Raw genomic sequence first — 14,097 nt, forward strand, 5'->3', positions numbered from 1 at the left:
CTCCAATGTTAGTAAAAATATACTCAAATTATAGACTAAGAGAGGGATAATTTCTTTATAACTTGTACTTCACTCACATCTTCACCATTTCTTTTTTATTTGATTGACAATAGTCGACACTCCAACGAAATATTCTTAAATTATTTTAGATTTCTCCATGAATACGAGATCAAACTCACCTCTAAGCGTTTGAAGGTGAATTATTTTAACTGACTCCACTCTTTTGTTACTCAGATCAGTTGATCGGGCATCTGTTTGTCAGTTATAAGTCCCCTTAGTCAGGCATCTACTTGTTAGTTATAAGTCCCCTCTGGTGTGGGGTTCCCCCTGAGTTTAGAGTATGCAACTCGAACTATAGGCGCATAAGGGATGACAAGGGCTCATATCATAGCCTCCGATCATACCTTTTAATATATATATATATATAATAAAATGGGGGTATTTACATGTATACCACATAATTGTGATATATTTACATATATAACAACTGAACTTTTACATTTACATATATAGCAATCAAATATTTAACATCACATAAAAAATATCACTGCTACTAATTTTTTAATAATGCTACACACCTTCCATGCAAAAGCATATGACACCAAAATGATATCAATGTAAATATCAAATTTAGGTGTAAATCATGTAAATGCCATGAATTATGCGATATGAATATCTAAATTTCCCAAGAAAATTTTGGATAGACAAGAGTAATAAATTAGATGAGACAATTTCAATGACTAAACCCTAAGGGAAATCTAGTAAATATGATTATTATGACATGATTCATGAAGCAACAATTGAAAAATAATAGAAAATATAGAGTTATTTAACTTTGTCAATGGTCTTAGGCTTAATGTATAATGTAAGTCAATGGAGTGAGATATATATACTCAATGAGAACAAACAATGTAAAAAAAGATAGGTGACATGAATAACAATTAAGTCACATCTCCAAAAGAATATTTCATTGTCAAGGATTAGTTATCCTGAAAATATACTCAATACGATTACAATAAACATTGTCTTTTTATTCATTATAGCTATGTGTATATTATATTCATACATACCACACAATTCTTATGGATTTACATATATAATACATACACTGTGATATTTATATTTATAACACTTCAGGGTCATAAATATATACATGACAATGTATATTAATAAGTTGTTTCAAGGTAAGCAATTTCAGTGCAAGTAGTCAAAGAGGTCTTCTTCTTGGCCGCCGAGCAGCCGCCGAGCAGCCACCTTCCAAGCCTCGAGAGCATCAAAGGTTTTTCGGTTTTGCTTGGTCATTTGACCGAAAGCGTTCGCTTGAAACGTCCCATTGACAGTATCCATATCAAGAAATTGATGGACTGATAGTTGACGCCGTTCGACATCATTTTGTTCCACCAACACTCTCATCGGCACTTTCTTATTTATTTTGGTTCTTAGCCAAAAAGAGTTGTTTGGATGTCGAGGGGAAGAGCCCACATAGAAATGTGGCTTACAATTCTTCACCTTATTTTTCACACAAACCCATATGGGTCACTCCGGGATGAAAATAAAAAGCTGAAAAGCTGAACAGGCCATGAGAGCTTCGACCGGTGGCAAAAGGCGATGAAGTTCATGATAGCCACTATGGAGTTAGGCATCATATGGGTAGGGATGGCATTATAATGGATGAAAATGACAAGCAACTTCTGGCAAAAAGATAGTCTGAGGGTTGATGGTGGGATTTAAGATGCAAGTCTCCTTCTACGGATCCATTTCTCTGTGAGTAATCCACAATCGGTCATTTAGCACCACGGATGACGACTCGCTAACAGAAAATCATGAAATCTACTTATTCGACCGAGTGAAGCTATCCGAGCAAACCAATAGAGACAGCGGTATCCAACCCAACTATCACAGGAGAGCCAATCTAAGGAAGATCTCGTTCTCCAGCATCTCCAACGATCTCAGGGACACCCAAAGGCTCCTCACTAAGGACCTAGGATCAACCCGCCGACTTGTATCGACCGAGCTAATCCTACGACCGGAAGAAGACTACGGACGGTTAGCCATGTTAAAAACTAGCCGTGCAACAATCTCATTTATATAAACTATGAATAATATTTCAGCACAAAACCCTTTATAGCAATAGCAAAAATGCCACAGCATCATATTGTACTCTCTCATCCCTATTGTATTCTAGTAAATTTGATTAATTAAAAAATTCGTACCTTATATTTAGCAGCAAGCAAAAAAAGCAATTAAATACTACCATTTGTCATCCAACACTCACTACTTCAATATTTTGTTGTGATGAACCACATATTTTTCAGTACGTCATTAATTGGCTTTTACTGCTTTTCTATCTTTTTTAATTTAGCTGATTATATTTCAGACAGATATTTTGTGGTTATTTAAAATACTATGTCTTAATATTCATAGAATAATCTTATCATTAATATTTACCAATTTGTTATGATATTTTTCTGCAAATTATATATAAAAAATCATAGTATTTTACTATTGAAAGATGCATTTTAAAAAACAAATCTTTGTCAAATTTAATTTATTTATAAATAAAAAATTATAAACTTTGATAGCAGTACTAAGAATAAAAATGGCATTTTTTAAGCCTGATTAGTTTCAAAAAAAAATTTGTATTGATTTATTATCAAAATTTAATTTGGGAAATGTCTGCACTCCAATTTGGCATCAGAAAGACGAACCATATGACACAAAAAATGATCTAACCCGAATCCAAGTGGCCCTAGAGCATGCACTTAAAGCATAATTGGAAGCTTTGAAATATATTTTGAGGGACCACATGATCCCCAAATCTTCAAAGTTTATAATCAGATGTCTACACAAGTCAAATCTAAAGAGCCTAAGATCGCTTAATTCCAAAATCATTCACCTTCATGCTTGTAAAATATCATCTGATCAAATGGATCACCCTAAGTCATTCGATTGAATTGCCCGATTTCATACAGTATTTATAGAAGATGTTCTCACAAAATCTATAAATAATCCCCTGTTCTTTTCATGAAATGTGGGATGGACTTGGTCCTGGAAGAAAACGTTGAAGAAATTCTAAGCTCGTGACTTTTCATGAGCTCCACCACTGTCGTGCCGTCGCCACCTCCGGACCATCTTCGGCTCCACCGAACCACTGTACCCCCATCGTCGAACCAACGTTGCACAACCACCATCATTTGACCTCCGCCACCAACGAACCACCGTCGCTGCTATCGAACCACCACAGGAACATCACTACCCCAGCCTCCACCGGTATTGATCTGAACCACCGTCGTCGCTGCCAAACTACCACAAAAATCTACTTCTCTACCACTTCCATCATCTCTGCTATGACAGACGCTAAAATCAGCCTTTTTTTGACACTAGACCTCTACCATCTATTTTCTATCACTTTTGCAACTAAAGTCACATACCACACATGTAACAACGCTTTTGGCTATTCAAGAGCCGGTAAAATTTCATAATCTACATGGGCATAATGAAACCATTTCAACTGAGTCAAGCCCTCATTTTTATCTTCTTAAGTTTTTCACAAAAAAAACTTGTGCCACTTCTCTATCGAGTTATTTTTGCCAAAGTGTGACGGATCTTCATACAACACTAACAGTTTCCAATTACATCACCAACGCCATGAATTTACTAGCACACAACATAACCAATTCAAATCAAATCATTTTATTTTAACCCAAAAGCCTGCAAAACCGAGAATTTCTTGCAGTATAAACAAAAATTAAACTTAAGATCATTACAGTAATTTCTAAGTTGTCTTCCATACAGGGATTGAGTGAACAAACCTGGCACCCTTCTTCTTCTACAGCTTTCCAAGTAATATATTACAGATTCAGCTATAATTTTAAAAAACTGAATCTTTAATGGAACATTCATCAGTCTCACACCGAAGAGCTTTCCTCCCTCTCATGCCCCGACTCACCTCCGCCGTTGGATCTATCCCCATCCCTCGCTGACGGCCCCCGAGCCATATTACGCCAATAAGCCAGTTTTATCCTCAGCAGAGTCCTCAAACCAGCCAAATTAGACGACACTGCGTCAGACATGGTGTCTGAAGACTTCGCCGAAGATATCACCGGCGATCGGCAAAAAGGGCAGGTGAGCCGCGAGCAGAGCCACTCGTCGATACAACTTGCGTGAAAGCCGTGGCCGCAGTCCGGCAAGAACCGAACTTTCTCGCCTTCCTCAACCGATAAAAGACACACCGGACACTCGAAAATCCCTTCGTTTTTAATATGACAGATCACCGGAATTGAATTGAGAACGCTGTTCGGATCGTCGGCGGTGGACTCTGGCGGCCGCGGCGGCGGAGATTGATGGACGGAAGGACGGACTCTGCGGAGGAGGTAGAAAAGGCTCAGCATCGTCAGAGCAATGCCGAAGAAGATTCCGGCGGTGATGAGGAGAGGAATTAGAAGCATGTTCGCCGGCGCCGGAGGCGGTGCTCCGCTTCTCAGCTTTCAGCTGTTGATTTTTTGATTTCAGCTGTTGATTAACTCTTTAATAGAATTGTTTGCCTAATTATGTCAATCCACGTGGACCGCCACTAAATTAGAAAATATTATTTTCTTGCATCATGAGGTTTATTTTTATATACAGATTTATTTTTTATTTTTTTAGAGATATTTTCAGATGATGTTAAAGGTTATTTTTGTAATAAATAAGTTGCTAGATTTTCATTTGATATAATTATTTCATAATTTATCCTTTTTTATTTTATTATATATAGTTTAATATTTTCATTTTATAATTATTAGCATAAGTATTAACGGTTTTCCTACACGTAATATTGAGAGTCCTAAACATTGCTAAACTAAGGGCCTGTTTGGGGAAAAATTATTTTATACGGGTGTCCGATCTCCACCGTCCATCACTGCAAAGATATATGACGTCGGGCCCTATTTTGATTTTTTTTTTAAAAAAAAAAATTGTTGTGATAGACGGTAGAGATTGTCTGTATGAAATACTTTTTTCGTTTGGGGCAGCTTATTTGTTGTGGTGGCGTTTTGAAAACGCACTTGCCTTGTTTGGGCGAACTGCATTTCGACAGCTTATTCATTTTCAAAACGCTGAAAACAACATTTTCACACCGCGTCTATCTATGTGTGGTGGCTGCTTTCTGACTGCGGTCTAACTTTTCCAAATAAATAAAAATTTGTAATAATCACCACATCTAGCTTATCAGCAGATTATTCAATAAGTTGCAGCTGCTCCAAACAGACCCTAAGTTAAGAAATACATACATGCACATCACCTAAAAGGTTGATATTTAAAAATTAAACACCTAATATTTTGAACAATCAAACTTTTGAGAGTTTGATAAAAATGAAAAATATGAGTTAGGACTTTACCAAGAATTTTTTTCGTGAAGTTTTCTAATATGGATGAAATAGTGGTTGATTTGTAAATAGCAAATTTAGGGTGATCTTTAAGCAATTGCCCCTTTAAAAAATCAATAACATGTAACAGATTGGGATTCCAGTCAGCGTTTAATCCCTATATTTTTAATCAGATAAAAGGCTGACATGAGCTGGGTATATATATATATATTAAAATTAAGGAATTGCATGAGGCTATTATACGAGCCTCGACCATCCCCGATGCACCTAAAAATTCAAGTAACACACCCTCCAACAGGGAGAATCGAACATCAGACCAGAGGAGACTTACAACTGACAAGCAGATGCTCGATCAATTGATCTAAGTGACGCATAATATATATATTACATGCATACCACAGAATTCGTATGTATTCACATGTCTCACTACACATAAAAAAGTAACCATTAGATATATAAATGCATAAAAATTGGGTGGTATGTATGTAAATGGCCCAACAAAAAAAAAAAGGAAAATATCAAAGATACTGGCCACAGGCTAGAACTGGTCCTCATGGCGTGTGAATAAATAAATAATTAATTAATTACAGACTTATTCCATCGCTAATGTTTTGCTCTTATATGCAGAATCAAAGCCTCGTGGCGAGGTTCGGCTTCTCTTAAAATAAACCAAAAGTATGATTAGCGCTTAATTACTTTCACTAATCAATTTTTTAGTGCTAATTATGCATGAGCTGGAGCAAGAGAGGTTGAATCTGGGAATGCAGCAGGGCAACGCACAGCAATTGATGGAGACAAACAATAGTCCTTAATTCCACTGTTCTAATGTTTTTTTTTTTTTAATTATTATTATTATTTTAATTTTTTTTGCTGCAATAACAGTAACTTTGATTATGATATTGTAAAGAAGAAAAAAATCAAATATTTCATTAAGAGATAAGCATGGTGTTTAATTAGTCTAATCCTACTTTGATAATGAGAGAATGATGGAATGAGGTGGGTGATGATATGTGCAATTTAGAGAATTGATTATTAGAGGTCCAAATCAAGGGAGTATATGTGTGTACATAAAATAAATAGTCTTTTGAAGGTTGAAAGCATGAAAGAAATTTGTACAGATAATATTTGAAGTTCATAATATGTGGGCGAATATAATTAGTTTAGCTAATATGGATTTTAGAAGTAGCTGTTAAGAGCCTAAGTTTAAATTATGCTTGACACACTAGTCCTGAGAAATAGTAGGCATGGTCAGCTAGAGATTATTTTAGACAAAGAAAAGGTCAGAATATTCCTATTAAAAATACTCAAGGTTGTACAAGAAAAAAATGTCTGACCATATTAGACGATTCTAGGTCAGACACGTGTCAAAAAGATTGAAAAGATGATCAATCAAGCCCATAAGCCACCTAACAGAAGTAAGCTCAAAAAACGATCAACTCGGATGACCAATCAACTCAAGAGCATATCACGCAAAGGCCGAACGACACTCAAGCCCGACCAACGCTCAAAATCAAGTGGCAGAATCAGCCAAATGCCGACTGAAGGATACTAACTGACCAACCATATGCCAAGAGCATATTTGTCATTTCATGATTATTCCAATTTCCTATAAATAGAGAAGAAATAAATATAATAGGAGTTAGTTGATGAAATTTAATATCATAACATACTTAATTCCTAGAACCCACATTTCTCTCTACTTTTTCTCTCTTTTCACTCCTACGCTCGACCGCTTCAGTATGATTCAGAGACAAATTTGGTCCAACAAAATTAAATATCAAATTCAACCAATAACAGAAAATCAAGATAAAGAAAAGATGACAAAAGTTGATCTCTCAATAGTTTCTTCAACAGAAGAAAAGCTACTTCCCTGCTAAATAGTTTTCTGAGGATTGCTCGAAGATGGGGAAAATATACCTCTAAGTATAAATATAATGGTATTTATAAAATGAAATGGGACTTCTATGCAAGTTAAGATAAGACACCTAAATATTTCCCTAAAGTTTTGGGGGCCATTAGTGATAATTTTAAGTAGGCACACATGTCATCACCCTCCTATCCACATCACTCCAGGTGTACAGCATAAATCCCTTAAGAAACAGTAGACTCAAGACAAAATTGAAGTTGGCCAAGTGGAAACTTTAAAGGCTAGGTAGTGTATAATGAAACAATCATTTAGACAAATAATGATATTTTCAAAGAGCAAAAATATTTTTCTGTTGGGAACAAATTTTATTTTGTTTTATGTCTTCACTTAAAATGAAACAGGTTTGATGAGTTTGAACATATTTAGTTATTTTTAAAATTCCTCAAAACAACTTTTATATATTAGTTAGTATTTTTAAAAATATGTTTAAATTATTTTTTAAAACCAATAAAAAAACATAAAAAATTACACTGAGAAAATATGTTTTTAAAATAAAAGCAAAATCAAAAATAAAAAAAATAAAATTGATTGCAAACAAGCCCTTAATAATTAATAACTTAAAACGGTTAATATCAATAAGCAAATGAATATAATAAGCATATGCAAAAACCTCATTTTTTTACATTTCATGTGATGCAATAGTCATTAAGAAAATATCCATTACATACCAAGTCTTTATCCTACTCCCCCTTCTATCATCAACCAAAAAATTTCATAACAAAGCCTATAAGGAGAATTAAATCATAAAATCAACACAACCTATGAACTACAAAGCACAATTAAGTAAGCCCAATTTCTTTCTAAGATGGCAAAAATGATCATTAATGATGGTTTAGTGAATAGATCTGCTATATGATAAGTTACATTGAAATGAATATCAACATCACCACAAGCAACATGATTCCATAAGGAATGGAAGTCTAAAGATCATTATCTTCATTATTTGTTGAGTTTACAACCAATGATGCTTCTACCCCATCCTCTCTAGTGAATCTTTCTATAACCAAAATGAAAGCAAACTTTAATTAATATAATTCTCAATTTAGCACATTTCTTTTCACTATTATGTTTACCATCTCAAATAATTCAATTTGTATTTTCATTCTACATATAACAATCATATGCAACTGATCCAAACTCTCCACCAAGCCTCCTTTCTTTGCTCCCTCCATACAAATTGAAAATGCCTTCATTTTGTGTATATTAGCCATATATTTCTTTATTTTCATCATTTTAATCAACTCGTGATTAAATCTGGTTAACATGTTTTGAGAGTTAGAAAAAAAGTAGGTTCCAAAACTCAAACTTTAAAAAGTAACATAGAAACATCAGTAGCATATAAAATCGTAGTTCTACATTGCTTGCAGAAAGATCGAATGATTTCAATAGACTAGAAAAAGAGGGAACCATAACTTGCAGAGTTGTAGAACTATAAGCATTTATAATAGGTGAAATTAAATTATTTGTAGAGCAAAATAATAAGTTCATCAGTATCCCATACAGAGATCAATTTAAATGTGATGAACTGAAGCATGAATCAGATTTTGCGACATTTCCTCACAAAGTTTAGGCAGTGCTGAGCTACCTGTGGTCTTATACAACTCCTTCATTAAATTTGCTAGGAAATAGAGAATATAATTCTCAGAATCAGAAGGAGAGAATGATTTCAGAATACTACCTTATGTTCTCCAACATTGGATTTAATACACCGGCAATAATGCATAAGATCTCGTGCAGTCCCAAAGCTATACAACATTGAGTTGTGCTGCATTTTTTGCTCAAAATATGATTTTGTCCCTTGTTGCAACTCAGCTACATCATGATATAATCTTTCTTGATAATTTATTTTCATAACGATATGTCTCACTCCAGAATGGATTGGAAACAGCGTTGCTTCTTTTCTTGTTAATCAATTACCTTCTCACCGGTCGAAAATAAGTTCCAGACCACTGTGCCCACAATATATAAGCCAACGGCTACCTTAAAGACATCATCCCATGAACCTGTTTAGTTTCAAAAATTTTTAGTTAAAGTTGACCAAGAGGAGAAAGAAAATCATTGAGTAAAAATAGACCGAAAATCTTAAGAGCCAATAAAACATTTTCTGGAATTTTAATTTTACATATGTAGCACACAATTCATATGCATTTACATATCTCACACCTAAACTTTCACATTTATATACAGAGCATTTTGGAGGTTTTTGCCTTAGCATGAAAAGGTGTATAGTACAACTTTTAATGTGGTATTAAAAACTCGAGAGCTATGTGTATGAGTACGAAAATTTGGGCGTTAGATATGTAAACAAATAAGAATTGTGTGTTATGTATTACAATGCCACAACATTTTTGGCGTCATGGTGGTGATGAAAACTTGCCATGTTGAAGAATGTAACCAGTTACAGCAGTGCCAAAGACGCCGGCAAGCACCCCGGCTGTGTTTGACAATCCCAGTAGGACGCCCTGCAATTTTCATCATGCATTAAAAAGGGCAATAAACAGACGGTTTCCATCTTAACAGAGATGCAGCAGAGAATTCAGCACAGAGAAGAAATTAATTAGCAATGGTGAAAATGATAGAACAACTACTTCCAAAAACATGAATAGAGTGATGATGAAACTTCACCATATAAAGGAAAATGTCTAAGATCATGATGAAATGATGATTTTCGTAAATGATTTTAACTCTTTGTTCCAATATCTATCATAAAGCTTGCAACTTTTTAGTCTTCGCTTCAATAGCTTCAATTAAGAAATCAATGTTTGTATTCATTGGTTGCTTAAGATTCAAATGGATTAAGACTCGTAAAAATCAAAATAGATCATATAGGGCTCTATAAGGATGAAGGTGTGAGAAACTCTAGGAATCGAAGAATGATGCGCTCAAAGATACGAAAAGAATGTAAAAGGGAGGACCTACCAAAAGATACGACAGTCTGTTGACCTATATATTTGCTTCGCTCTATGAATATGATAATTCTCGAGTGTGATAACGAGTCGCTCTCAGCTGTTCACCTCAATCATGCTCAAACTCTCCTTAAATGACTAATCATAAAATAAACTGTGCGTGCGTCCGGATCTTAAGACAGTTCAAACGAACCTATTCATGTTCAGGTATCGAATCCTCTTTGAGTTGTGAAGCATAGGGTATACCTGATAAGGTATAAAGCTCTCTGTAAGTTAAGGCCGACTTAGATCAGTCCCCTTATACAAATATGAACCCCGAGTCTACAAGCTTCTCTTAGACAAAACAACTCATGGTTGCTAACAAAAAAAATTTTTCATGATAGATTGACCACCTCTTATTAATAAGTAGACCGCGAACCATGACGACCCAGGATCACGAAATCATGGGATCTCGATCGGGTGCATCATCATTTCCACCAACATCCACTCTTAAGCTCATAGTGATGATTTCGTATTTTTAAAACTAAAATTAGTTAATGTTATATGTTGAGCAATCAACTTCCTAATGACTAGCCTTAATTAAAAGTGGTTTCTCGTTATTGGGAGGGGCAATTAATAATAGAGGTTTGCGCCTATGGAAAATCTCGAACCCCATATCATAAAGTCCTCGCAAAATGAGGACAAAATCTCTTGTTAGTGTCTTATCTACTATCTCATATGCCTTTCAAATATTTGACCAGAAACCTCAAGATAAACTTCCATTATCCGCATTTCTCATCTATTCTTTCTTTTTCGGGGGAGGTTGGGGTTTTTCCGATTTTCAGAGCCCACGCAGCGCTAGTCAAAATCACATGATTCAATTGTTATGGGTTACAACAAATGCCCTTAGCTCTTGTAGTAAAAAAATAACTAAAGTATCCTTTTAAACAATCATGAATTACTTCATCCAGGAAAGCCTCGCAGACCAAGAGTGTAGACTTAATCCTAAACTGATAGATGAGACTAATACATCATTCCCATATGATGAAAAAACTCAAATTGAACTTATAGCACCATGCATGATACCACATGGGATCCCTCATACACAAGGTTGGGAACGGGACATGGGGATCGAACTCCAGTCTCAGGAGTCTATTGCGAGAATTTTTCGTTATTAAACGGGACTAGCCCTTGAATGCCCCTTTCGTATGTCTATTTTAAATTGAAGCGGGGCTAACTTTTACTCAAGACTACTTACGGTAAGTCCAATTTTTGGGTGTTTATGTTTTTTGAAGATTATGTTCTTTAATTTTCTATCATAATGAGCATTGTATCATTTTCTTATTGCTAGTAGTGAGTTTGTAGCTTCTTCAAGAATAGGTGGTGGATCTCCACAGCAAATGTACCTCGTTGAAGTCATCATCCCAAAGCTCTACCTGTTATTTTCGGACCGACTAACCATCAAACCTCTTCGATCCCCCTCTAAACTCAACTAATTTTTCATATTATTTCCCATTGCAATTCCACTACATCGCACTGCCAAAGTTGATCCTTAAAACACATTCTCAGAAATCTAGAATGGTATCATTTCGCATCAGAGCCTGACAAACCCAAATTCTTTAGAGATTTATCTTCCCTTCTTCTAAAACTAAAATCTACATAACCTAACATAATACTTAAATTCAAAATTATCCCTCCATCCTCCACCTAGCCCTAAATCTAATCACAACCTAAAATTTTAACGGGAAGTAAGAGATGATATGTTGGCAAGAAGAAACACTCAATGAGTTGTTTAAGAGCTTACTGTGAAAGATATGCAAAGCAAATCCTCTAATTGCAACGAAAGATTGTTGATTTTGAAAGGAGGCAGCATGGGGAAGCCACCAAGAACAACCACACTGACCACTCAGCAAGTGATGTTGGCAGTCGGCATTCTAGTTGTACTGATTTATCAATGTTTTTACCCCTTCTCGAGTCGTTCGTCCATCAACACTAATAAGACTAACAGACCATAATCTCAAATGTTGATCTCCTTGTGATACAAAGTTTCAAATAATTAGGATTCTTGGGCAAGTGATGAAAGGATGTTGGACAATGAAAATATTCATAAATTTCCATGATAATTTTGTCGATCTCAAGTTCAAAGTTAGGAAGCAACTACTTTATAAGCCGAAAGCAACAAGGCGTGACTCTTTTCAGCCACAGAAAATATCACAACAGGTCACTTGTCAATTTTGATCAACACAAAAATCTTTGAAAGCTTCTCACTGTAGACCCTAATCACAGCGATCTTTGCATGAAGATCGAAAATTAGTCGTTAAACAGATGATTTAAACCCCTTCATTCATCATCATGATGAAACTAGTAGTTGCATTGCATGAAGCTCCCTTCAATTCCTTTTGAGACATTTTCAGAGCGAGCTTCACTATTTTAAGTTTATTATATTAAGTGGAGCTAACAGCCTAATAGGAATAAAAAAAATAGAGATAAAAAAGTGGGAGAAGATAATTGAGAGCTCCTGTTGTACTGTAATTTTTCTCTAATCTAGTGGAATCACCATCGATCCGAGGAGCCATAGATGTAAAATTAATAAGCTGGACCATATAATTATTAGTCTCTGTTTAGTCTTGATTTTTTTTTAAAATTACTTTGTAATTCATTATATACACCCATAGGTTTATGCTTACACGAAAAGTTAAATGTGATTTTCGTCTTAACAAATCTCTAAGATCAAGTGAATGGTTACAAAAAACATAATGAACTTACAAGCAAATTCATAATAGCAAAAATATGCTATGGCTATAAAAGACAGATGATTTTATACCGAATAGCGTGGCCCAATGTCTTGGTGATTAGAATATAAACCTGACTGTGAAAATGCATCGCTACCCTGCAAAATAAGAAATGAAATAGAGATCATTTTTTTTAGTGAAACAAGATTTTCAAAAGTAGAAAAGTAAGCAATTCACGGCAGTTAAAATAATAGATGTCACGAATTTTAGCTCTGGTTCAGGTAATATGCTTATCAGCTCCCTTTGAGGAATTCTAAGGATCATTTGTAGCCTTGTGCCCAAAATATCATTAATAAAAGATGTGAAATAGCATTCAGTCCGTCCGTTGAAAAAACAACAATATCAAAAAATTAAAAACTTGATATAAATAATAATAATAATAATAATATTCCACTCCCAGATATAGAAAGGTTCGTTCCACCATATTCTTAGATAACTATCTGACTAATTTGAATGGCAATAGAAAAGGGAAAAGTGTCAAAATGCCCAACCCTTTATTGGGGGCTATTTTAGTCCTAGTGTCTATAAAAATGTCAAATTTAGTCTCCAAAGAATCTTAGCCCCTATTAAAAGAGTTTAGGGACTAAATTGACATTTTTATAGACTTTGTCAGCAAAACGACTCCATGTAAATAGTCGGGGGACTATTTTGGCATTTACCCAAATAATATAGCATAAATAATTGACTCAAGAAAACAGAGAAGGGGGTGAAAGAGATCAGAATCTTATTTGTGAAAAACCATCAAGAAAGAATGAGCATACTGGATCACGTGTTTGACATACCTGACTGCAGGCCATGCACAACACAGCTAAGAGTGGAGTATTAACATAACTGAGCTGCGTAAGAAAAAATGCTGGTCCCAGAAAGCCTATTGATTGCATAATCTGCATTTAAATAATGAGACATTCTTAGTCCACCCATAAGATTATATATATATATATATATATATATATATATATATAAGTGTTAAGTCCCCTCAGGTCAAAGGTTCGATCCCACCGTGGCACGGAGGCTCTGGAATATCAGGCACATGACACACGCACCCTATCATAGGTGCTCGAGCGCAAAGGAGAAGCGGTATTTGGGGCCCACCTGACTCAAATACTATATATATATATATATATACG

The 14,097-nt window shown here is 35.0% G+C and overlaps 2 protein-coding genes across 2 annotated transcripts in view; both read right to left on the bottom strand.

The window, feature by feature from the left end:
* Positions 1-3,908: 3,908 nt before the first annotated feature.
* On the bottom strand, positions 3,909-4,448 carry LOC110025142 (RING-H2 finger protein ATL8-like). Its single transcript, XM_020725431.1, has one exon. The coding sequence runs from the start codon at positions 4,446-4,448 to the stop codon at positions 3,909-3,911; it is 540 nt and encodes a 179-aa protein (XP_020581090.1).
* A 4,251-nt stretch (positions 4,449-8,699) lies between these two features.
* Positions 8,700-14,097, bottom strand: part of LOC110025130 (sodium-dependent phosphate transport protein 1, chloroplastic-like) — a 46,665-nt gene continuing 41,267 nt past the window's right edge. The window contains exons 8-11 of the mRNA XM_020725419.1: positions 13,753-13,854; positions 13,003-13,068; positions 9,671-9,755; positions 8,700-9,296 (exon numbers count right to left, since the gene is read on the bottom strand). Coding sequence (XP_020581078.1) covers positions 9,199-9,296; positions 9,671-9,755; positions 13,003-13,068; positions 13,753-13,854 — 351 coding nt within the window. The 3' untranslated portion in view covers positions 8,700-9,198. The remainder of the gene's footprint in view (positions 9,297-9,670; positions 9,756-13,002; positions 13,069-13,752; positions 13,855-14,097) is intronic.

Source organism: Phalaenopsis equestris, unplaced genomic scaffold (genome assembly GCF_001263595.1).
Source record: "Phalaenopsis equestris unplaced genomic scaffold, ASM126359v1 Scaffold000291, whole genome shotgun sequence".
In the NCBI taxonomy this organism is placed as follows: Eukaryota; Viridiplantae; Streptophyta; class Magnoliopsida; order Asparagales; family Orchidaceae; genus Phalaenopsis; species Phalaenopsis equestris.